At 36.3% G+C, this 26,489-nt stretch overlaps 1 protein-coding gene across 1 annotated transcript in view; it reads left to right on the top strand.

Annotated features, from left to right (window-relative positions):
• Positions 1-25,973, top strand: part of HIPK3 (homeodomain interacting protein kinase 3) — a 71,221-nt gene extending 45,248 nt beyond the window's left edge. Inside the window, exons 4-17 of the mRNA XM_035550064.2 lie at positions 4,286-4,409; positions 8,115-8,234; positions 10,082-10,168; positions 11,015-11,199; positions 11,966-12,125; positions 12,542-12,665; positions 15,500-15,621; positions 15,795-15,919; positions 16,020-16,181; positions 17,144-17,440; positions 18,378-18,518; positions 19,625-19,860; positions 20,176-20,303; positions 21,941-25,973. Coding sequence (XP_035405957.1) covers positions 4,286-4,409; positions 8,115-8,234; positions 10,082-10,168; positions 11,015-11,199; positions 11,966-12,125; positions 12,542-12,665; positions 15,500-15,621; positions 15,795-15,919; positions 16,020-16,181; positions 17,144-17,440; positions 18,378-18,518; positions 19,625-19,860; positions 20,176-20,303; positions 21,941-22,417 — 2,488 coding nt within the window. The 3' untranslated portion in view covers positions 22,418-25,973. The remainder of the gene's footprint in view (positions 1-4,285; positions 4,410-8,114; positions 8,235-10,081; positions 10,169-11,014; positions 11,200-11,965; positions 12,126-12,541; positions 12,666-15,499; positions 15,622-15,794; positions 15,920-16,019; positions 16,182-17,143; positions 17,441-18,377; positions 18,519-19,624; positions 19,861-20,175; positions 20,304-21,940) is intronic.
• Positions 25,974-26,489: the final 516 nt, after the last annotated feature.

Raw genomic sequence — 26,489 nt, 5'->3', positions numbered from 1 at the left:
AATTTTATTGCAAAACTGGTAATGAAGTAACCTAGTAATAGGTAACGCTGCCAGAGCTTCCAGTGTTCTGCATCTCTGGGATATTTAAAGAGCACCTGGGGAGAGGAAGTAGCTCTCTTTTCCTCATGAGGCACCGTGATCTTCAGCTTCTAGTGTGGAAGTTAGTATAGGTGGTATTTAAAGGTTTTGGTCCAGGAAAAAAGTCAGACGTTGAAAGGAGTGGGAGCCATGAGGGGAGGAAGGCTGTTCATGTACTCCTCACCTGTCTGAGGAGTGGCAACCCTGGTGGTCAGTATATAAAGTAATAGCATGTGGTAGACAGTAGATACATAGACCCTTATGTACTGCTTTATTCTGATTTCTTTGATATGTGAGAGGGTGTGTTTGTTATGAGACCATCAGTGGGAACAAATTTGAGAGATTATTCTTGCATTCAACTAATTTTTAAGCAAATTAGCAGTGCTAGGAAGCTGCTGATTTGTTGTAATTTATGCTGTTCTTCAATTCAAATGTACGTTGACTGTTGGTTTTTAGCTTTTTCATTTACTTGTTGCTCTAAATTGGATTTCTGACCACAGTTTTATAGGTAATGATCATTTGAAACAGCTCAACTTCTTATGCTTTGTCATGATTTTTTTTTAATATGACTGCTTCTTGTTCTTTTTTCTTTGTTACTCCATTGTAAAAGCTGGAGGGATTTTTCCATTGCTATGCTAAGGTTTTGATTTATTTTATAATTTTTAAAGCCTCCCTTGAGGAATTATTTCACTTTTCTTCAAATTTGTTTATTTTATTGCTTTATTGTAAGGTGGCTAACTTGCTTAATGAGCAGAACATCTGATAAAGAGAACACATCGTGTGGCTTCTTTCCTCATAAAACTTACAAGAAATACATTGGATAGTACCTATGTTCGTGGTCTGCGATGTAACAACTAGAGATGTTACTATCCAAATGAGGCTGAAGCAAATCCTCACTTGCATGTTGCATCTTCTTAAATAGTTCTGGTTGTTGGAAAAGTCTGCTTCAGGAGAGACAAATTGAGCTGTGCTGTGTCAAGGGAAAATGAAATGCTCCAGATATGTTCATCTAAGAATAAGTGCTTAATAAAGCAAAACTTTCCAGCATAGTTATGTTGCATTTTAAATTTGAAATGAAATGTTTTGTTACATTAATGTCTTTAGTTAATGTTTAAATAACATTGATAAGAAGAAAACATGCTAGCTTGCTGTAAAATCTTGCTTGTAATTTCATTCAAGTAGTAGATTTAATACCCTTCAGAATTTTAGAAAATTCTTGCCTACTCCTTGTTGATACCTTGGTATGGGAAAGCAGATGTTATTGCTTAAGCTGGGGACTGTGGTAGCTTCTGGCGTACTGGGCATCTTGGCACGCCTAGTAGATACCAAGCAGCAGTATGCACGTTGTTGCTGTTTTATTTTGAGAGAGAAGTACTGGTATCTTACAGCCTTTTTTGAGTAATCTGAGGTTAAAGTGACTGTGTTGGGACGTGTGGAGTTCTGACTGTTTAGTTTAATGTCTGTGGTGGTGGTTAAGAATGGTAATATTTTCCTTTTAAACTGTATATGAAAATATTTTTTCTTGTATAAAAAAGTGTGGATCATCTTAAAAAATAAAATGGAAGAATGGTACCGCTTCTCGAACAGTTTCCTCAATTGTCCAAATAGAGCATAACTGGAAAAAAATTAATCAAAAAAACCAAAAAGGCTTTCAAGGATGACTAACAAACTTTTTTTAAAAGTAGTTGAGCTGGTTAAAACCCATCTAAACATAATCAAAACCAGTAAAAGCCCTCCCGTGACTCCATCACGTGTGAGACAGTTGCACTATTTAAGGGCCAGCACTAGGCCGTGGTAGGAGCTGAACCTGAGAAACAGCAAACTCTAATTGTGTGTGGCATAACAGCTCTTCGCGATCTTCACCTGAAGCTCCTGTGATGATTATTTTTGCTCTCTGAGCTGCAGCGGGGTGCTCAGCAGCCCTGTCTGGGAGCACTTTGTTCTCAGAGCAGCGAGGGCCCCGGCTCTTTCCTCCCCGCTCCTCAGACATGTTCGCACTTCTGTTGGTATCGCAGAACTACTTGGTACCCACGAAAAACTTTCAGATGGTTATGTGTTGAAATGCAGTAAAAGCTTTCTGTTTTTTGTCATCGTATCTACCCTTAGCCTTCTTTTATTTGCAATCCTATCCCTCAAAAGAGACGAGAGACAGACTGACTGACGGTGGCTATTTTTATACAGTGCATATATTAACTGTTGAGTAAATAGAAGAGGTTTCTAAAGAGCTTATTTTAGCACAAGCATTTGTTAGAGCTGCTATATCCATAGGCTCTGTGTATATTCATTAACTATTTAGAGCTGTAACATAATACAACAAAAGGAAGCATATTTCACAGAGATCTATAACAACAGTGCACAGGGAGGCATCCATCCCAGCGTTGAAAGCAGACATTTCTTACTGCTATTTCCAGTCTTGCGGCATGTAGATATATTAAATTTATTTCTCAGATAACAAAACTAGCTAATACTTACTGCAGTGTCATGATCCTGCATTGCAAAACCACATATGTTTGATCTCTAGAAGTTTAATGTAATCAAATCTTTGAACACAGTAGAAAACTGAGCCTCTCTAGTTTCCCTGCTAGTGACAAGATTTATCCTTCATATGATTGCATCCAAACCAGTTTGTGACTAGGGTGAGAAATGAAGCATTGGCATGAGTGGAAAGTGCATAAATATTTAACAGAATATCCTGTCCTGTGAACTTCCTTATTGGCGAAAAGTCTCAGACTTTTCCTGTAGCAGAAGATAGGGGGTTTTTGCTGGTCAAAGATGAAGCAGAATTTAAGGAGCCTTTCCCATGGTGGTGAATATCTTTCCTTGGAGCCAAGTTTGGCAGATTTAAGCCGTAGCACATGCGGGTCTGGAGTCAGAGCTCATAGGTACATAGAAGTACTCCTAGCACCAGCCATCACCTCATTTAGGTAATAGGTATGTCGAAAGTGAAGAAAATACTTTAGTTCTTGGGTTACTATCCAAAATAGTTCTGTCTCAGTGTAGTATGAAATAGGAATTTGTTCCAATATGGCATGAAAATAGAAATCTTTTCCCTATATATTAAATTTCTGTGAATTAAATAATACTTTGTTAAAGGTAAATGCCAAAGAAGATAAATGAGATATATGGGAATTTAGTCTGTTCAGAGGTTCATTTTATTTTTGGAATGTTAAAATGATACAGCGACATGTGCTGAAGTATAAATTTTTTAAGCTTTTACACAGGTGAGCAATTATGATTTTTCTCAGCAACAATTGATGTGGTCAGTTGAATGCTACTGTTCTGCCCAGTTGTAACATGAATTATTGTGTTGGTTTAATCACCTTGATACTGTTCTATCGCATGCTAAGCTAACAATAGATTCTGTATTTTAAAATAAAATCACATTATAGTTTGAAGGGACTGGGGGGAAGGCTTAAAAAGAGCAAATATAATTACAGCTGATTTCTATGGAATACTTCAGTTTTGGTCAGTGTGAACAGAAATGCTGATTTCTATGGAATACTTTAATTTTTTTCAGGTGTGAACAGAAATGTTTAAAAAAAAAAGCACCAACACCTTAACAGCTGTGTCAATACCAATTTTTCAAGTTGTTGAGTACAGAAATAAATTCAAATGGTGTTGTGTAAATAATTCAAATTTGTTTTACGTGGGGAAAAATAAAACCTGGTCTATTTAGCAAGTGCTTTCGCTTCATTTAAGTGATTTAAAAATTGATCAATCTGTATAAATCTGAGTTCATAAGGGATTTACAGTTATGTAATTAAATTGGTATTTTAAATAGCTTTCAGCATACTGTCCAATTTGAAAGTGTGCAAGTGTATTTTCAGATAAAAAATTTTCTGTTTTTTGAGATAAATCAGTATATTGTGTTTAGAGTGTAGTTACAGGATACAGCACTGATCAGATGAATTGTTCAGGACATGCTGGAGAAAAGGCAAAAATGTTGAATCAGTTGCATTCTGTTTTACAGGCATAGTGGTTATTTTAATGTATATAGAAAACTGATATTGGTAGGAAGAAAACACCTTGAAGCTATAAAAATCTTACTACAGATTACCTAGATAAAGAAAAATGCATTCTTTGATGCTATGATTTTAATGAAGTGATTAGTCTGTATTTTCAAATAATAGATGTTTTTGTCATGTTGGATTATTGAATTATTATTTTTCCCTAAGGAAAACATTCAGTAACCATGTTTGATTTGCAGAGCACCAGAGATCATACTGGGATTGCCGTTTTGTGAAGCCATAGACATGTGGTCGTTAGGGTGTGTGATTGCAGAGCTGTTTCTTGGATGGCCACTGTACCCAGGAGCACTGGAATATGACCAGGTAGTAGAAAAACTTTCCCAAGCATATGCATATTTTATGCAACTTAAGAATTTCACATCCTTAGACCCAGAATTTCAAATGTTAATAACATCTCCTATTAAGTAGTATTTCTTCAAGTCTGTTCAATGCTTTTAATCTAGTCCTAATGGCTGTCCTAGAAATACAATTCCTGTTTCTAGACTGAACTGTATATTATGCTGCTTTTCTGATTTGATTTTCATTTTTTCCCCTGTATCTTGCAAAATAGATGTTGGTATTGAAACTGCTTTTTCTGATGGAAACTGAAGTTTATGGCCACCGTTATTGCATTATAATCTTTCTTTCAATTGCTATAAATGGGGTTGATTCTGGAATACCTGTTCAGACATCAGAACTAGTTGTCTTCTGAACTCTTTGTGATGCTTTCTTGGAAATCCATCCAACATAGCTCAAAGATTTAAAAGACTATACTTCATGAGGAACTAGAATCAACTGTTGTAAGAATGCTGTATATATGCAATGGTAAACCTTGAAGTTGTTGAAGCTGTGCCTTTACAATGTTGGTGTTTTCAGCTACTGACACCTTTGGCGTTAGTGAACTGACTTAAAAAAAATTATGTTTTTAATGAAAGCTGTAGAACAATTACCATTTAAAATATTTAGAGAGGTCTTATTTTCTAGCATAATGTGGAAATTTGGAAAGAACATAACAAGAACTCTGATTTTGCAATCAATTTTTGAACTTTGAAAGTGAAGAAGGCTACTGAAAATCCAGATTGTAATGGCACTGGCTTATTATTTATTAACTTCTACATGTTTGATTTAACATTCAGTTTAGGAGCAGTTCCTCCAAAATGTTAAGTTTTTCTGATCCTGGTCTTCATATTGTGGGCTTTTGGCTCCATGTGCTTCCAGACCAGACTTACCTTTCCAAAAATACTTTTGTTAAAATAACTGTAAGGGAATATATTGATTTTTGTGTTGCTTTTGGTAACATTTCATTTTTCTGTTTCCCTCATTTACACAAAGTTCAATGCTTCCTGGGTAGGAAGTGAGCTATGAGTGGAACATGGGTTGACTTTGACCAGTATTTAGAAGACATTTATGCAGTGTATTGCTGTTAACATGGAGAAGGAAAGAGGAAACAACTATCAGCAGTATAATTTACTGTTTTCTTTAAGGAAAAAGTGAAGACACTTGTTTTGGAAATAATTTGAAATACTGTCTTAAAAATTTCTAAGAGCTTGGCAAACCTATTTGCAGTTTTAAAAGAAACTGCAGAAGAAGATCTGGATGTTGGAAATTGAATATTTTGATCCTTTTCAAGAATTACCTCTGTTATTGCCCCTGTACTGCTGTAAATAGCTGTTGAAAAGGGTGCTGCTGTGGGTGAGGAAGCAGGAAGCTGTAACCCTAGTTCATGATCTTCCGATCGTGATGCCAGATACAGGCAGATGTTTCTCCTGGATGTATAATGTGGCTGTGGACCACACCACTGGTCACTTAGGATGAAATTGGGATTTGAATGGTGGAAAATTCTGCCCGTGTCCTAATTCTTTCCTTAAATTAACTCACGATTCTTCATGATGGCACCAGCATAGACTGTTAACTAATATGTGCCAGCCGGTGTCCGTAGCTGAGAGCCTCTGACTCTTGCACAGAGAGCAGTAAAAGCATAAAGCTCAATATCATCACTAGGAGTCTTTTTAGAATAGTAGGGAATTTTAGTTCAAAAAAAAGAAGACAAAAAAGCATCTTTTCCCCCTTGCACTGCAGCCATCTTGTTGTCTACGAAACACAGACAAATGAAAGGCAGTTTAGTACGGTGAGCAGAGCGCTTGTTAGTCCTGTTTTTCTCAGTTTTAGGCAGGACAGTCGTTAAAACAGCATGTTTGTGTTACTTGCCTCTCACAGTTGGAGGCCCAGGGGAAATGTGGCTTGACCTCCAGGTGCCACCATACAGTGTGAGTAAATAGCATGGTCACCAAGGGCAGCCACCTTCCAGGGTGCTGTATTTCACAGCAAGAACTACGTGGACGGCGGGTAAATCTTGATGCATGTAACATTTCACTGCCTGCTTCCCAAATGAATACTGAGTTTAAAAGGCATTTAGTTAAAGACAAACATATCATTCGAGGTTGCTAGAAGCATCATTTGAGAACTTGTCTATCAACTTGCGTGGTCCTCACACCAGAGGATCTTGGTTGGAGGAGGAGCTCTCACCTCTTCTGCACCGCCAGCGATTGCCTTGCTTTAGGCAGGCTTGTCATCGTGTTTAGGCAGGGCTGCAAAATTGGCTTCAGAGAAATTTGTTGTAGTGTTTTACTCAGTGTATGCAAGTACAGCAACTGCAGGAGATGGCTTTCAAGGAAATTCCCTTCCTCACGCTGTGTGGTGTATGTCACCTAGTTAATGGATGGGCAAGTGCATTATGCTGAATTCTCCCTGTCCTCCTGGTATATGACAACCAAGAAGCCAGTCCTTGAAAGTAAACTCAGAGTTGTTATCTTTATTTAGATTCTGTCTAGTAACAGCTGCACTTCTTAGTGGGAAATAGCCATGTTTTCTGAGCTTTAATACTTATTAAAAGAGGCCCAGGTGGTTAAATGTTAAATTTTTGAACTAATACAGTCTATTTCCTCCTAATTTCTTAGACCTTATAATGGTCTTAGGTTTTTTTCCCTCCTAATTTCTAAGACTTTATAGTGGCCTTAGGTAACAACTACATGATCTAGAAACATTTATGGTCAGACTGGGTTTCTCTTTATTCCCTGATATAGAGAATTAAGGAGGATACTAAATATCAAAAGTTGGCAGCATTGCCTTCAGTTCTTGCCTATTTTGGTCTGTTTATTTTTCAGCAGAAGCCTCGTGCATACCTTTCCTTTCTATTTCCCGTCAGTTTTCTTCCTCTCAGATGTTCCTGGCTCCCAAATCCTTTGTTTTCCATTGAACTCATCTGCTCTCCTGGTTTCTGGTTCAGGGTATTTCAATGCCCTGTCCTTGTGTTTTCCTTTTCTTCCCTTCTGCTATTTTCCAGCCACTACATGTTCTCCAGGGGTAGCCCCACACTGTGCAGGCACGTGGCGTGCGACTGTGCCCAATTCTCTTCCAAAATAAATGCATGATAAGCATTTCGATGGACAAAAGCATCTATTTCAGACAAAGCCAGTCCTTTCCTATTGAACTCAATAGTAAATTTCTGAGACTAAGAGGTTGGAGTGCACTCCCTTTCTATGTGGAACATTTGCTTGAAATGCACGTGTTAGATGTGTAAAAGGCAATAATACAATGAAAACAGCACATGTAAAAGATTTCATAGAGTTGTATAATGAGAATACGCCAAAAAAATCATTCAACTTCTGTACGCAAGCAAAGCTCTTGTGCTAATTTTCCTATGTAGAATTAATGCATTATAGTTAGGATTTGAGTGGGTTGAGGAGGTAATGACAGCCATTCCCCCAGGTCCTTTTTTCTGTGACTGAACTTGAAAAGCTTGCTTATATAGGTCAGTTTAGAGGTTTGTTTATGTCTAGCTCCCTCTAAGAGAGTGAGAGAGCACTATCAAGCATTCAGTGTTAGGTTTTCCTCCTGTGTAAGATGTAATTGATGAACTGTAGGTTCATTTTGTTATTTTTTTTTAATGAAATATTTTTTTAACTTGTGTGGATCAGATTTTGAAAACAAGAGCTAAATTATTCGCCATGTTTCTTTTTTCTTCCTCAGATTCGTTATATTTCTCAGACTCAAGGTTTGCCAGGAGAGCAGTTGTTAAGCATGGGGACGAAAACTGCAAGATTTTTCTGTAGAGAAACTGATGCACCATATTCTAGTTGGAGATTAAAGGTAATCAGTGTAATATAGCAGCAAACAGCAGAGAAACGAAAGAGGCCAAGATTTACTACAATACCGTTAGCTCCCTCCTACTTCTCCTGTGATTTTTTTGTTTATCTGTCCCCACTCTGTATCCCTTCTGTTTTTTCCGTTCCCCACCCTGTTCCTGAAAACCAGCACTCTGAATTTGTGCCTCTGTTTCTTAACTGGGGGCACATTTTGTGCAACTCCCAGGCTGCTGGAGGCTGGGAGGCAAGTGCACGCGTGCCTGGTTGCAGCATGGGATTCAAAGTAAGCCTTGTATCTCATGAGGCATGAAATGACTCTTGCTTGGGCACAGATTTCCACTTCTCTTTGAAGAATTTGTCTCTCAGGCCCAAGCCACTCTTAAATCTTCTTCAGAACAGGTTTGGGGACCAGAAGTCCTAGGAGAAAGGAGACTAAGAAACAGTTTGATTCACTTCAGATGTCATACTGAAACAGCCTTTGGCTGAAAACTACAGTAGAATGAAAGTAGACAAAAATACATGTTTTTGTGACCTGTCCATCTTGCTTCTCTTTAAGGAACATTACTGCACAGTGGCCATAAACAGTTATAACTTCCTAGGCAAAGATTCTTTTTGGTAAATAAAATTGCTTCTTGTTACTGTTTCACGGAATTTACAGAGGACTGGCAGAGTAATGAAGCAGTTACTGTTGACATAAGACCTCTGAAGTAACAAACAGCTGACAAGCTGAAAGCGCAGATTGCATAACTTCCCACAGCAGCTTGGTAAATCCGCAGCACGTATCGGGCTGAGTAGCCAAGGTTGGCTTCCAATGTGGAGGAATACTTCTGGGGTCAGCTGGTAAAAGGAGTCTCTGATTACATGGCTGTGATTATACCACTTTCCTGTGTTTTTTTTTTTTTTTTTTTTTTTTCCCCACGCACGTGATCATTACATGGCAAAGGTACATCTAGCTTTCCTCTATCGGGGAATCTGAACGAGTCCTTTCTGCGAGCAGCCCTCCTCAGTTTTAGGACTTGTTCACTTTCAGAAGTTAAAATTCTCCCATCAGGCTAAATGATGTTTTGGGGAAAGAAAGAAGTTTTGGTATGGACCACTGGTCATTACTCACAGTTTTTCTCAAAAGTTATTTCAGAAAGTTTTCTGTAATTTGTATGCTAAAAAATTTTCCATGCAGTCCGAACTTATGTCCTGCAACATGGGCTCTTAAAACAAAACCTGTCTACTGGTCTGTATTGAAAGAGGAAAATTCTAACAGAAAGGGATATTTCATCTCATAAATCACTGATGAACTTAGTTCTTTAGGATTTAACTGCATGTTTCATACTTCAGTATTTAAAGTACTTATGCTACCTGTTGTGCAAGTGAATAAAAGTATAAAAATAACAAAAGACAAAGCACATAGAAATTGAACCAAGGCTATCTGATTTTTTTAGTGATGTTGCTGCTGTTTGGAATTAAAGGTCTGAGTTTAAGGAAATAAATATCACAGCTTTCCTGTTACTTGTATTCTATACCTATGTATATATGAAATAATATATATATATATATATATATAAGCACTCAGTAGAGTTTCATTAACCAAGTTTTTGATTAAGTTTTTAATACTTCCTCTATGATTTACAAACCATCTGTTGTAATCCAGTATTGGGGTAGTTCATATGTGAAATTTAGTAGTTTTGTATTTCAATTTAGAAAATGAAAGTAGAAAAAAAAAACATACAAAGAAGTCAAATACACACTTTTTTTTCCCTGTTAAACAGGCTTATTAGGCCAATAAATATTTAAAATTAGCTGGAAGTGTCCTTTATTGCGAGCTTCTAAACTCAGCTTTCCTTTTCTTTTTTTGAGACTTTGGAAGAGCATGAGGCAGAGACAGGTATGAAGTCTAAAGAGGCCAGGAAGTATATTTTCAACAGTTTGGATGATATAGTGCATGTGAGTATTAAAACCTTCTTCCTTTGCAAAAGGACTGATGAGAATGAATAATGATTTTTCAAATATTTTAGTAGTTTTGAAGAAAAAAGTCTTTTAGATGATCATGTATTTTGTATTGATCCTAACCATTCTTATTTGCATATGTTGCACCGAGGAAGTGTCCAGCTGTGTCAGTCCATCTTTATAAAGATGTTCCTTTGTCATGTGTGTGTTAAGCAATGGCACTTGTTCTTGTGTGTGTGTGGAACCTTTTAATTTTTATATGTAATGTGTATTTTCTCTTTTATCACATCTGCCATTCTGGATAAAGGAACAACTTATGGGGTTGCTGCTATATCAGCAATGTAATTTTCAGTATAAGTCGTCTTTTCCTTTTTGTTTGTTTTTTTGTTGAAAAGTTTCCTCGCTTTTCTTGAGCTTTATACCTCTCTGGTCAATAACAAAAGGAAATTTCTCATCCTCTTTAATATCCTGAAAAGTTAAAATCTTTTTTTCAAGATTGCCATTAATACATGTTTTGAAATAATTTTTGAAGATTATCTCTGTAGTTTTAAATTAGACCATATAAAGATCTCCATCCCAAATCTAACTTCTAAGTTTCAGATCCCAGACTGAAATCTTCCTGTTTTGTCTTTTTGCTGGGGAGAGTACAAGAGGAATAATATGTGTAGTGGAAGTAGAAAAGTTTCACTAATTCCAAGACATCCCTATTTGGATAATCTAGCTAATTCACCTTGTCCAACACAGTACACTCATTGAATTTTAGTATTTTAAAGCAGAAAGCGGTAATGGGAGGAGGCAAACTAATATGCATGTCTTCTACCTGACTGTTTTGTTCAATGGTAGGTGAACATGGTGATGGATTTGGAAGGAAGTGACCTGTTGGCAGAGAAAGCAGATAGGAGGGAGTTTGTCAGTCTGTTGAAGAAAATGTTGCTGATTGATGCTGATTTAAGAATCACTCCAGCTGAGACCCTGAACCATTCTTTTGTTACCATGAAGCACCTCCTTGATTTTCCTCATAGCAACCAGTATGTAACAAAACCTGTTTTAAATCTCTCTTGTTCATATGTGCAATACTGTTGTTTTGTCTGCTGTCAAAGAAAAAAATTATTTAGTCATTTCTGTAACATCTTAGAGAATTCTTTCAAGTGCTTGCAATATTAGATAGATCTACTAGGTCAAAAAAACTGAATAGATGTGTGTTTTTCTGAAAAGTAACACTTATAACAACAGATTTTTAAATGATCATTTGTATGCTTAGGTTATAAAATTCCAGCACTGCGGAAATTTGGGTCTGATTCTTAGAGGTATGAAGAACCTTAACTCCTGTCAGGTATGAGAGCTAGGATAGGCACTTGTTCTTGAAATGAACATCTCAGATACTTTCTTTTGTGCCTTGGTTAATATGGAATATATTGAAAGTTCTTGCGGTCCTAGGCCTAGATCTTTTGGTGTGGATTTCCTGAAGTGCAAGCGTTTCAGGCAAGGAAAGAGCTTTCCATCCAATTAGCTTAATATCTTCCTTGCTTGTACCCAGTTGTTGGAAAATGATGTTAGATGCAAGGAGCAGGAAATAGCAGGTTTTTTTAAATGTATTTATTCTTAATAAATATGCATTAAAAGGGCATGACATTCACATAGTCATTTCTTTTTCTACTTCTGTTAATGATGTCATTCCGTGAAACTGAGAATTGTGGGCTTTGAACATTTTTTCTTGTTTCATATACTTGTTTTATACATTTAAGTTGCATATAATTCTAATTAAGGCAACTTACTATTTTCTGCTTTTAATAGAGTAAAGTCCTGTTTTCACATCATGGATGTTTGCAAATGCAGATCAAATTTGTATGACTTAAGCAACCGCAATAAAACATCACTTATGAGACCAGTTGCCTCAGGCAGTGCAGCTAATCTGACTGCAAACTTCACCAAAATTGGCCCAGTAAGAAGCCAGGTAAAACATTTTTGTATTAAAAACTCAGTTAATGGTGTTTCTCTAATTATTTTCATAACTGAAAAATGTATATCTGATAAGTGACAAAATGCTCTCTTATACTTTCATTTTTTTCTTAGTGTTCATTTAAAACAACAACAGCAAAAACACCTCCCCACCCCCCAAAACAAACCCCCCGAACTTCAGTATGTTTCAAAATCAAGTGACAACCTGGTAATCGTCCTAATAGTAAAGTAAAAAAAGGCATAGTAGTAAAGCACTGCTGTATTATAGTGCCCTCCCGTGGCAGAACGGGATTGCTTCCTGTGAAACGTATTTGAAACTCATTTTTATAAATTATTTTAGCTGTTTATTATATTAGCCAGGGGGACATCGTCACAATTATAATGTTGTCTGTGTTGAATCTGTTCCCTTAGGCATTAACTGCATCTGCCCATTCAGTTTTGCACCAAGGGATACCACTGCAGGCAGGAACTGCTCAGTTTGGTTGCAGTGATGTTTTCCAGCAGGCGTTGATTATATGTCCTCCGACTATTCAAGGTATGTTTAACAGTAATCAATAGTTCCTGAAATACAAGCATTGTTGTCTCTTGTTAGTTGTATTTGAGTTTTCCATGATATCCACATAAACTATTTATTAAAACAGTTCTGTCATTAAAAAGAAGTGTAAAAGTCAGAACCAGATAAATTGAGCTCTCTCTGTGCGCACACATACATATATGTATATGCACACATATGCTTATATCTTGGATAAAACAGAGAGATGCAGTGTGGATTCTACAGCAAGAAAGAAGGGTATTCTAAAATAAAATTTGAGAAGAAGTGAGAAAGATGAGGAGAGTACTATTGTTTTTTCTGCAACTACATTCTTAGAATACTGTAGGGATAAGGATAAGAAAATAGAACATTTCTTGTGATAAATCTATCTGGATTTTTGTTGTTGTTAATTGGACGTGCAAGCGAATGTTTAATAAACCATGTAGAAACTCAGGGTTTCATTTAAGGATGCGGCTGTCCTATGTAAGCAGTACTCACATTTGCTGTCCTATGGTTAAGATAAACCAGGACAACTAGATAGATCTGTTGCAACTTTCTGAGGGTTGAAAAACATCTAACTAAAATCTTTGCGAGTTTTGATTGCATTGTGCTGCGAGGAGGAAAGGGCAGCTTGGCAGAACTCCCCTTATTAACGGGGATAAGATTTGATTTAAGTATACAATTTTCTATTTATTGAAACACATAATTAGTTGAAGGCTTAATTATCAGAAACATTTGGAAAACCCTGAGGTGGAAATGCCAGCAGAAAAGCATTTCCATAGTTATAGAATATGACCAGATAAGGATATGCATCTCTGGAAAGATGCATGGTAAAGCTGGTGACCTCTTTTTCCCCAAACAAATGCATTTGCATCATGCAAACACGGGTCTTACTCTTTGAGGAATCTTTAAAAATTTCTTAGAACACATTAAGAAAAACTGTGTTGTTGTTGTTTATAAAGGACTGATCAGAGAGGAGCTGATGAAAAACAGCCTTTCTTAACCTAGTGACAGTCATTTATGGAGAGGGAAAGGTAGTTGTTGTTATTAACTTAGCTTGATTTTAGTCTTCCATCTCCAAAGATGCAATTTATCTGTCTTGGTAATGTTGAACTTTGTTGTAGAGATCAGACCTTGAAATGATAGTTTATTGCAAGTAGGTTTTTCTTAGAATGATTTTCAAACTTCTCCTTACTTTCTCCCTGAACTTATAGCCCAGGAAGTCTTTATGTTTTCAGGTAAAAACAGATACAAGAGACTTCAATGTTATTTGTGGCGGCTGCTTCTATCTTGGATACCAGAAACTTTTGAAAGCTTTGAGTATTCACTGTGCAGGGTGTCAGAGGCTACATGAGCTAAATGCATAGCTTCATACAGACTTTCTGCTGAGCATACTTAATACAGCTAAATCATTCCCTATATATTTGTATATGCTTTGCACAATGGCGTATTCCATAATTTAAAAACCCTACTGTTTTGATTATATTGGGATGAATAAAATGATTATAGAAAAGGAAACGGTATGGACAAATACTTTCTCTGTGATCTATATACTCTATTCTTAGTATGATGATATATGTCCGAATTGAAGTTCTACTACAGCTTGAATGAAAGGAATATATTGGCTTCATCACATAGGTGACAAGCTGAGTTGCTGGTATGGGAAAGGGATATTAATGGTACCTGGCACCACTTCAAGTTTTCTCTGTTTGGCTGCTCTATCAAGTATCTTGGGTGCTAAGTCTTGCTACTCCTGGCAGAGTTAAGATGTTGCTGTTCTAGGTGTCTGCGTTGAAAAAATTAATCAACAACATTCCAAAATTCAAAGCTTTTAACTGCATGGTGATTACTTCGTGTTGTTTTATAACATGATAGTATTATATTAGTTGAAGATTTTCCTTCATCCTGTATTTTAAAGATCACAAAACACATTTAATCTTTAGTTTTCTTTAGTAGTTACCTCCAAACAGCCACAAGATGCAAAGTGGCATTAGAATATTAAATTAGTGTATTCTTCTAGCCAATGTTTTCTTTAGTCGTAGCTGTTTTGTTGCAATATCTGTTTAAAAGAAGTCTTTCGTTTTAGTTTAACAAGTTATCTTAAACTTGTTAGTTGTAGCATTGCTATATTTCTGTCTGTGAGTTTCCTGTGACAATAGTGAAAAATCTATGTACAGCATGAGATGCATCTTTTTACTTTCATGCTCTTGTGATAACAGTACTACAGCTTGCATTGTTTTGATACAAGGAGGGTTTGACAGGATTATGGACTCTACTGAAAATATCTGATGGCATACACAGAAAATTTTATGTTGTTTCCCACAAAAGAGATGGTAACAAACAGGGGTATCATACATGTGGCTTTGCGTAATGTAAGAGCTAGGAGGAATGTTTTTTGGCTAGTTGGAAATGGTGTGTATGAGAAGTGCAGAAGTCAGCGGTGAGAAGCTTTGGAATTCGTTTTTGCTTTTGTCTGCTGCTTTGCAAATACTTTTTATGTAATTTGTGATGAAGAGTAAAATGCTTCGCTCTGCAAAACCTTCTGCCAAAGTCATTCCACTTTCTAGTAGTCTGTTTTCAAATAGTAACTATTGGCAGTTCTTTTTGGAAATTACAGCATCAAATATCTGTGCAGATAAGTACTGGTACAAAAATCTTTTAAGAGTTATATTGATATTTATTTGGCTTCAAAAGTGTAAATTATGGAATTAGATCATAGACACATCAAGGCAAAATAGTGAAATGTAAAATTATACTTTATGTTTGCACTTTGCTCTGAAGTTACGCAAGGCTGATACGTTGCTTAAAGCTTATGTATGTGTTTTTCTTCCTGATAGGAATTCCAACAAACCATAGTAAACCCACAAGTTTCTCCCTGAGGGTGGATAATGCAGTTCCACTGGTGACCCAGGCCCATGCAATTCAACCACTACAGATTCGAGCAGGAATCCTTTCTCAGGTGAGCTTACTTTAAAATAAAAATGTTATTTGTTTTACTATTAGCAAACATTTTAATGAAAATTGCTTTGATAATGCCCCGCAGAGTTCCTTTCTGTATTGTGTTGAACTACAATCAGCTAATATAAATTCAGTCATTCCCTGTGTCATGAGGTCTTCTCTGCTTCACAACAGACATGGTCAAATCATACCCAGCAAATACTGGTTCCTGCATGGCAGCAAGTAGCACCAGTGACAGCCCCTGCAACATCTCTAGCTTCTGATCCTGTGGCTGGCCCACAAAGGCTTGGAGACTGGGGGTAAGTCCACGTATTTTTGTGCAATACTTTGTTGGCTTTGGTTTAACAAGATCTATGGATGCAATGGAAATGGTTTAAATTTTCCTTTATTTTTCCTCAGGAAGATGATTACCCAGGGCACCCATTATAATTCAATGATGCCACAGCCTCTTTTAACACATCAGATAACCTTGTCTGCCCCTCAGCCAATTAGTGTGGGCATTGCACATGTTGTCTGGCCTCAGCCTGCAGCTACCAAGAGAAATAAACTGTGTCAGAACAGGTTGGTTGAATATTTCTAACATTCAAAGATAGTATATCTCAAACTGCTGTTCAGTGAGCAGGGGAATATCCTGCGGAAGTGGCGTGTTGGGGTGGGGGTGGGGGGGGAGTGCCTTTTGGGAAAATGTGTTCTTTCTGCCCTGATTGTTCAATATTTTTGGTAATACAGACTAGATGGGAAAAAAAAATGCAGTAGCAAGAGGTTCTAGTTCCTGTTGGTAAATCTGAGCCTGTCATAAGAGCAAAGTTGTCTTTATTGCCTTTGGGAAGGTGTAAGAATATACTGAGGTAGCTCTAATGAGATATTCCTAAGCTTATATGCATGAGGAAATATCAGGTTTAGAGAACTAAAAATAAAGAGATACTATGAAGGTTGCAGTATGCCTTAATCGTCGTAAGAGCAGTCTTTCTTTTGCTGGTAGCAAAAAATAAAAATACTTCAGCTGCTTGCTGAACAAATTTATATCTCACTGCCATACAAAGAATTTGCAAAGGTATGGGACATTTAATAACAACAACAACAAAAAAGTGTTACGAAAGGTGATTACAGAAGACCTGTGGTAGGGAAGGATTTCATCCAGAGGCTATCAGCTTTTGTTTTCAGTGAGATTCAATGGAGAATCTTTTCAGGAAATCTGGCCAGGTTTTTGGTTTTGTTTTTCACCCAAGTGGGACTTTAACTTTTTTCCTTTGTAAAAATAATGGGGTTTCAATATATTGTATTCGGTTTTGTTGCAAAATTCAGTCTTAGATCTTATTCTGGATGTTGTGATTAGCTTCTTATTAGCATGTTTCTGAATTTTCATTAATGTCTAAAATCATAAATGCCAACTATTTATCACTGTTTTTCTTTTTATTAATTTATAAAATTGGTATTTTAGCCTACTTTTTTTTTTGAAAGTACAGCTTTAAGATCTGCTGGCAAAGATTCACAAAACATCAATTGGTGTGTTTTCTTCACAGGAGCAATGCATTACAAAATACCAATATCCAAAATTCAACCTTTATATCTCCAAAGATAATTAACCTGAAGGCTGTGAAGAGAATAAGCTGTATAGAAGCACAGGACAATCATAACTCAGAAGGACAGGAAAGTAACTGTTGTGAAGCGTCGGTCAGGCTGGACCCTGATTCATCTCTTTCAAACAAACAGCGCCAGGCTATCTTCATTGCAGGTTCCCCCAGCCCAGCAGTCAGTGTGATCACCATCAGCAGTGACACTGATGATGACGACTTAGGAAGAACACATTCACTGAGAGAGTAAGAATTGATGTTTATTTTTATTAAGGTTCTACTTAAATATATCTGCCTTAACACAGCTTCTGTGCTTAATGAATCTGATCTTTTTTTTAAGACAATGCACTACTGATCATATTTCACTACAACATTAACTCTGCAGTAGTATGCTATTTAAAAGTGAAAAATGCTAATTCTTCTTCATTAATCTATGAAAGTTAGGCATTTACAAAGGAAACAGTTTACTCTTCTTTTGTAACAGACTTCTTCAGAATAGAATATTTCTGAATTCAGCATACTTTTTTTCCTTAATACTGTTATGCCTTATTTCTGTGTTGAAGATTAATCTTCTGGCTTTGTATCATCAGTGTTCTAGCAGCAGCGTCTAGTAGATAACATTATATATATGTGAATAAAAAAAAAAAAGGCAGTGTGAAGAGGTGTGCACTTGGGTACAAACACAAATGCTGAGCATGGTCTCACAAAGGATTTTTTCACAAAGCTCTCACAGAACCGTATTGTTTTAAATAAAGGCTGAACAGTCTAATGTTTGAATTTATTTTCACTTGTTACCAATTCTGAACTGGAGGAACCTTCATTTTAAATCTAAACTTTGTCAATTGTTTTAAGGCTCTGAACTTTATTTGTAGTAAAAACTGTATCTACTTTTTTAGTAACAATTCAGTAATAAAATTCCTTGGTAGGTTTCCAGGAACACATGTTTTGTCTGGAATTTCCAAAAGAACTCTGAAATGGTTTAAAATCTATTTTGGAATTTTTTCTTTTAAAAAACAAAACAACAAAACAAAACCAGAAGGAGTTAAATATTTGTTTACATTATTTAGGGGACCTTTTCTAATATCTAACCTCTTTTTATTCCATAACTATTTCTAAGTCAGTGGTGTACAGAAAGAACGAGTGAGAGAGTGCATATTTGCTCACTTTCTTTTCTGTGTGGTAGGTGTAAAGGTAGCCTTGACTGCGAAGCCTGCCAGAACACTCTGAATATTGACCGTGTATGTTCTCTAAGCAGTCCTGATAGCACTCTGAGTACTAGCTCCTCAGGACAGTCCAGTCCATCTCCTTGCAAGAGATCAAACAGGTAAAAAGTTGTGCGCTTTTCAGCAAAAAGAAAGAACCTGGTAGACTCAGTTTATTTAAACAAAAACAAAAAGCAAAGGTTTTGTTATGTTGCCCTCTGGTGAGGCTGAATTACGTGGTTACAAATTGCTTTATTGGCTTACAGTTGCACAGCACAGACTCATCCTTTTTAACAGACCCTTCTTGCCTTACTGGCAGTTTTCAGAATACTGGAAGAATGCTGGTTACTCAGAAAACTCAAACATGTTGCTTACAGCTTCCTTGAGAATGAGAATCTTTTAAGTTTGCAAAATTAACTAAGCCTAAGTAGGATGTGACAGATCTGAAGTTATCAGCATCTTTAATTTTTGCAGTCTCTTCTTCTCCCATTGTGTATCTTGTATTGTAATCTTTAATGACACTGTCCTTTTTGTTTTACCAAACATAAGCTTCACATATGTGAACATATAATATGTATACATATGAAGTTATGCACATGTGGTGTTTTCCAGAGAAGCTTCAAAGAGACCTACTTTTTCAGTAGGTAAGGTCTAGTTAAGCTCCTAGCGATAGATTTGTAGATGACAGAGGCTTACCTGCTATTGTGCAGGAAGTTTCCCAAACTTTCATTATCAATAGTGAACCTATAAGCCCCAAGAGAAGGCTTTCTGCAAACTCCAGGATGTGGCTGATTTTGAAAGGAAATGATTTCACTGTGTTTTTTCAGTGTCTTCTCTTTTGCTAGTGTAGTAAGTATACAGAGACCATAATTTCATTACTTCTGGAATAAAATGTCTTCAACCTTTTACTTGGACTGAAAATCTAAATTTCATGTGGATTATAAGTACAAAATTAAAAAAAAATAACCGAAAAAGTGGGTGAAAGTTACACATCTAAGTTTTTTATGTAGAAGTGATTTCTATCCTTTCCCTAGCTTTTAATTTGTGAATAGGGTGAGTTTGAATATCAACTGCCCCCTTGAATGCCTGTGCTTGCATAAGTAAAATGTAATATTTTATCCACTTTTGAGTTGTTTTACTTCCATAAATTTGATGTGGCATTTTAATAAAACGTGTCTGCATTATGAAAATATATTTGGTTTCATGTCATACATTTATTTTTTGGTAGTATGTCAGATGATGAACAGGAAAGTGGATGTGATACAGTAGATGGCTCCCCGACTTCAGACTCTTCAGGACATGACAGCCCGTTTGTTGAAGATGGCTTTGTAGCTAATACCAATAAAAATAAGGAAGCAAGAGCATCAGTTAATCCTGAAACCAAATCAACTGTTTGCACAGTAGTGGTACCATCAATGAGTCTTGAAAACAGATTGCATCTTGATGAACAGATGGTGAATGCAGGTAAGTTAGTTGAGGTTTTGTTTCCTTTCTATACCAGTAGATAAAAGTAGGAATTTGAATAATTTATTCAATAGCTATACGCATGTGGATTTTGATTTACTCATGTATCTTAATCTGTAATAAACACTTCTAAATTGTGGAGTTTTAAATTTAAATTTAAAATTAAAATTTATATTTTTTAAATTGTGGACTTCGATTAGTGTATTATTTTATTATTTCCCCCTGTATGCTGAAGCAAATGAAATTTTGTCTTTGAATTGCTGGAAGAGAATAAAGGCAACAAAAGCATAACATTGTTCATTTATATCTTGGAAGATGCTACGTGCCAGCCACTGAAAAAGGGTCGGTCTGTCCTGGGAAGAATAAACCAGTCTTCTGCTGTGGGAAGCCGTCAGCAAAAACTGGCATCGGCATTCAATCAGCAACATATAAACTTCAGTCAGGTATTTGTACTTGCTTATATCAAAGTAGTATTTTTTCTGTCTTGAGGTTCCAAACATGCTGAATGCTTACAGTTTCAATTGGTGTAAATGGCAACTGCATATTTTCAACAGCACAGCTGCAGTTCAGAGATGTCCAAACCTTGACATGGATTTTAACGTTTGGGGCAAGTCATAAGTATCTTTGGTCATTTTCTTAAAGCAGCTGACTTTATTTTGAAAACTGATAGAAAAATCACACTGAGAAAATAAGCAACACCTACAACTACAAGCACAAGACAAAGCGAAAAATGTTAGTGTGTTTTTTTTTCCCCTACATCCAAATGCTAAAATGCTTATAGTGTACAGTTAGAAACTGGAGCTGTCTTTCGGTCATGTTCTGTTAGTAGTGTGCATGAAAATACTTGTAGTTTGGGTGTCCAGAGACAGAGCTCAACAAACTCAACTCTTTCTTACCCTTGCATCCAGGTAGCAAAGCTAGGGGAAAGAAGCTGGGATTTTAGTTAAGTCCAACATTGGAAGATGCCCAAGGCTGATTTAAAAGCTGCTTTTATCATTACCCAGCAATGTAGTAAATGTGTCTACTGTGGCTGAGAACTGAAGTTGACACACAACGTTAAGTTTAAGCCCCTTTTTAATGAATTAATTTTGAGCTGTAGCTGCATTGAGCTTTTGGTTAGATATCCGGAGGTGCATTTAATATAAGAAAGTACCTGTTCGTGCAAGTCTTAAAGAGGAAACCTGTTTGTGTAAGTCTTAAACAGGGGATATTAACTTGTAAGTCAAATATTAAATGTAAGTATGCTATATGTAGATAAGAGGATTTACCAATAATGACTTGAATAGTTCAGACTGTAAGAAACATTTGGATGGGTGACACAATCTCCCCTTCTGCATAATCATGCAGGATTGATTTAATTAATTCTAAGTAAACCTTAATGTGATCAGCATAGTATTAATTTTTAATCTCTCAGTGGCTGCAGCTCCTCAGGCTTCTAGCAGAAAGTGTAGGATGTTATTTTCATTACAAAAATTTATGCTGGGCCTTCCTTCTGTGGTAGATGCCCTCTGTAGTTTCAGATCTGTGTCACTTAATGAGAGTAACTGATTTTTAGTCTGTGTCTTTATAACTGTTAATGATTGCCACATCTTCCTGTGATCATAGCCCTAGACTTCTGTTTGCCTAGTTGTCTCAGATATTTTCAATCCGTTTATTATTTTTTCTGCTCTCCTCTAAAATTTCTCTCCTATTTGTCCTCTTTGTGCCTCATTATGGTGCCCAAACTGAATGCAGCACTTCCAATTGATGCCAAGCCAGTGCTGAGTAGACTGGAATAAGCACCTTGCTCATGTGATACATGGTATTTCTGTTAAAACAGCCCAGCATGGCATATTATCTTTTTTTTTTTTTTGCAAGAGCATTAAAATAACTTGTGTTCTGTTTATCATCTCTTATTGTCAGATTTCCTGTCTGTGCTACTATCTAAATAGCTAATATATTTTTTGTTTAAGCATTTAATTATTCCTGTCTCTATATTTCTCTTGATTTTAAGTTGATTAGTTTTAGTGCATTATTCCATTTTTCAAACTGTCTTTATACTTAAAAATATTAAGACTTGTCCATTTCTGTGTACGGACAGGTTCAGCACTTTGGATCTGGGCCGCAGGAATGGAATGGGAACTACGCTCATCGAAGACAGCAGGCCTACATCCCAGCGAGCGTAGCCAGTCATGCTTTCTCCCTTCCACAAGGAAGTCCAAATCACACTGCTGTGCACGCGCATCTCTCTGGAAGTACCCACCTCGGAGGACAGCCTGCTATTCTTCCGTACCCATCGTCAGCACCCCTTAATACTGCTGCGCCTGTTGCCCACCTCCTTGCCTCACCATGTACCTCAAGACCCTTACTGCAACATCCAACGTACAATATATCTCATCCCAGTGGTATAGTTCACCAAGTTCCAGTTGGCATAAACCCCCGTCTCTTACCTTCCCCAACCATTCATCAGACTCAATACAAACCAATTTTTCCACCACATTCGTATATTGCAGCATCACCTGCTTACACAGGATTTCCATTGAGTCCAACAAAACTCAGCCAGTATCCATTTATGTGAGAACTCAAATAAAGTATATTGAGGAAGCTCAATGACACAGAAGTTTGATTTAAGAAGAAACATGGTATTTATTAAATATTAGCCATGGCACAACAGGAAAATTATTTTTTTGAATCATGTAGACTTGGGTGCAATTTAAACAACTCTGAGCTTTAAAAAAAAAAAAACCAACTCACTTTTAATGTGTTTTGCACATTTGGTATAACTTGTCTTTGGTCATGTTATCTTCTTATATAGTAACTTTAGACAGGTGACTTATGGGAGCAGAAATCTGTTTTTGCTCCTGCTATTTTTTATAAAATTGCCTTCTAACTAGTGCAAGACACGTCTACATTTGGGAAGCCATTCAGTGTACAGAATTAGAGCAACAGATGCACATATGTCAGCAGTACAGTGTAGAAGTAACTTGTTTGTATTACGTATCTTGGTGTTTAAATGTTGAGTCACTTACCTAAAAGTTGAGCTGTTGTTCTTCACATTGCATGTGTCTTTTGCATGGGCAAAAAAAGCCTAAACATTGCTCTTAAATGTTGTTGTCCTAATAATCTCAGCTGCATTGTAAACCGTTCCCACACATAGTGCCTTAAATATTTGAGGTTGTTAATGTTATTACTTATATATCAATGTTGAGGACTGCAGCACTTAAAAATTCAGATCTGCTGATTTTTGATAGCGTATTGCTCATTTTGGGTTTTGTGTGGTATGATTTTAGTATTTGGTGTTTTTTCCTTATGAGAAGGCAGCATGTTTTGCTGTAGCTGAATTTTGCTGTCTTTTTTCCCAGAATGATCTAGCTTCAAGGAAAGACTTTAGTAGTGCTTAAGGAAAGTTGATTCAGTAGCCATTGAGTAGTGACACACGACACAGTATTTCATACTGTTAAATGGAACTGCAATACAATCTAAGTAGTTTATTTTGAAAGTGTTTGTCTAATTGGATATAATAAAATGTTTAGAGGTGCAGTAGGCATGACTAACTAGATAATGAAAGAAAAAGCAAAGTGCTCATTGATTCATGATGTGGTTTCATCTTAGCTTGAGCAAACCATGCAGTATTTAATAACTAGTAGCAGAATATTTACTATTGAAGCTTGAAAAGATGTGAGTTCTTTGTGTGCAATCTTTCATTTATGCATGGGAGAGATTTTAGTCTTTTTACATTATAGTATTTGTTTTAGCCTGTTGGGGGTGTTTGCTTATTTAATACATTCCGTCAGGGACGTAAATTACATGCTTTTTGCATTCTTTTTATTTTCCTTAGGAGGTGTGTCTTTTTGTTTTTTGTTTTGTTCAAATGAAGTTGCTTTTGCAGCACCAAAGACTTAATCATCCATTTCCTATAAAAGGTAGCTACTTTTTTCATAGACCTCAAGTATACTGTAGTGTAGAGATGGGATTTAAAGAAGGTATGAAACTGAGGCTGTGTTTTAGCTTATGGGCAAGTAATAAATTGTATCATTTATCTTGAATGTATCATAGATAAGCTGCTATATAATGATTGCCACTTCAGATAGCTGTGAACTTAGGTGATTAACTAGTTCTTTCTTAGCCTTCTGATTTCTGTACAAGTCTAATTACATGAAATAGAAGCCGGGTTTTGGGTTGTTCTTTTTTTTTTTTTAATTTTGTTTTCATGTTTGAAGTGTCGTAACTACTATACTGTAAATGATGAAAGATGATTGCATATGTTTTTTTGGGGTGTGTTATTTGCATCAGTATTTTATCTCCATTAACTTTGAGCTCATCACTGCATATAAATGGATGTATTGATGTAACTTAATTTTTTTATGTTTTCATATTGGCATTGTGTAGACACTTAAGCAGCTGCATCTTGCAGGCTTGACTTAACTTTTTTTTAAAACAAAATCTGGAATACAATCTTTGCAATGTTGACTGGAATAAGAGTGCAAAGCATTTGAGTTTTAACTCTGTCAATAAGCTAATAACTGGTAAAACTTTTTCTTTACTCCACTAACACAAGCAGTGTTTTATTTAATGAATGTCTGAATGAAATAAATGTGCCTATATTTGATTTATTTTTTGAGTAATAACTAAAATACAACAGTATTAGATCATAAAACAAACAAAAATACCAGCAGTACATTTTTAATCACACTGAAAATTAAGAAACCTAACTTTTCCCAAAAGTTTCAGTGTTTTTAGTAATCAGCTCTATGCATTTTGTACAAGTATAAATGTGTATATAAAGTATGCATTAGAAACTAGGAGTATCCTGATTAATTTGAAATCCTATCAACACATATATAAAGCCTAGATATATGGAGTCAAGAAAATGCTCAAATTGGATATCCACCTTACCACTTCAAACTTGTACTATATGGTCCAGCAGATTGTTTTCTGTTAACTCCCTTGTGTTGGGAATTGACGCTTTTCTGGTGCTTACTCCATTGCAGGCAATGGACACACCACAAATCACCAATGCAAATGGAGTAGATGAATTTTGTATTGTGATAACAAAAAATACTGCATTTTTTTCCGGGGCCATGGGGATTTTCATTGGTCTAATGTATTTACTGTACTTTCTTTTTACTGTGCGTAAGGTTTTAAGCTACTGTGCTTGTTAAATTGACACAATTATCTGTATATCACAACAGTAGCCTGCCATGTGCAGGAAAAAGTTGCTGTAAATGTGCCCCACATTAGATCTGCTGCTCTTTCTACGTATTGTAAGTTTAGAAATGTCTGCATTTCAGTGGACGACATATTTGGGATTCTGCCACAGCTTAAATTCAACATAATGGATGGCTTTTCCCCAGTCCTGCAATACATTCTGAGAGAATGGACTCTTTTAAGTCCAAGTGTCCAGGGCCCAACTGCAGAAAAAAAGCATTCAGGCAGAAGGCCTGTTCTGTGGGAGGAAAAAAAAAAAAGTCATCCTCTGAGAAGCATTTATACATGTTACTGTTTTAATGCCTTTTTTAAATAAAACACTGCATGACTACAGAATTGCATATCTGCATATTACTTTAATTTGCAAGATTTTATATGAATTTCTTGTGTTCAGTTTTTAACTTTACTTCAGGGTGTTTTATTGGTCAAATATGCTACTGTATTAACTTTTTTGGTTTTAGTTTTTAAATTTTCTGTTTTTACTGCTAATTAACTTGGTTTGTGTTAAGTAAAAGTTAAATCACACTGCAAGCTGTAGGAAGACTTGTTCTAGAATTACCCAGTGATAGAGACTTGATTAATAAGTTTGAACTGTTACTGTTTAACAACTTGTAGACTTGTGGCTTTTTTCTTTTTTTTTTTTTTTTTTTGCTTTGGATTTCTATGCTACACTAGTTCGCCATGTAGCAATTGCACTGTGCAATATTACAATATGAGGACTGGGAAAATTTTTTATGGATGTAATGTCTCTTACAGTTTGCGATAGTATTTCTTTCTAGTTCTCAGTGATTTAAATGTGACCAAGCCTTCTGTACTTTGTCACAAAAAGCGGGTTTTCCAGGTGACTATTTTGGTGAGTGTCAAAATAAGAATTTATGGTGTATTACTGTCGAGATTCACTTTGAATTAAAATATATATTGCAGCAGATGATTTTTGGTGGCTTTCTTTGTTGTTGTGTTAGATCCGGGCTGGGTTAAGGTAAAGGCGAGGAAAAATCATGTGAATGGTTCCAACTCTTAAACTATGGTGTAGTCATTTCACTAACCTTCTCTTTGATTCGAAATTTTAAATTTTAGTAACTTGCAGGGCATGTTTAGCAGGGTCTCAGGAATCTGCCTTTAGTGTAGCCAAACCTGAAGGTTCCTTTTTCTGCACGCCCCGCTTGTGCAACCCGAGGAGGTGGTTATCTGGCCCAGACTCCAGCACTAACTGCACAGGACAAATTTATACTGCAGTTGTGATAGCATTCATTCAAGGAAAAGCCTTCAGACTCAATGGAATTGTCACATGCTACAGAACTGTAGTGGGACAAGCTGGCCGAGGATCATGCGTTGTTTTATCAATGAATCAGCTTTGGTTTTCAGCTGGAGAGATGGTTGTTCTCTGGGAAGCAACAGAGAAGCTACTGTTTCTTATCACTCACAAAGCTGTACAGTCCTGA

The sequence above is a fragment of the Cygnus atratus genome, chromosome 5, assembly GCF_013377495.2.
Source record: "Cygnus atratus isolate AKBS03 ecotype Queensland, Australia chromosome 5, CAtr_DNAZoo_HiC_assembly, whole genome shotgun sequence".
NCBI classification, from domain to species: Eukaryota; Metazoa; Chordata; class Aves; order Anseriformes; family Anatidae; genus Cygnus; species Cygnus atratus.
The sequence above is the reverse complement of the archived record's forward strand: the minus strand, read 5'-3'. Positions and strand labels throughout refer to the sequence as shown.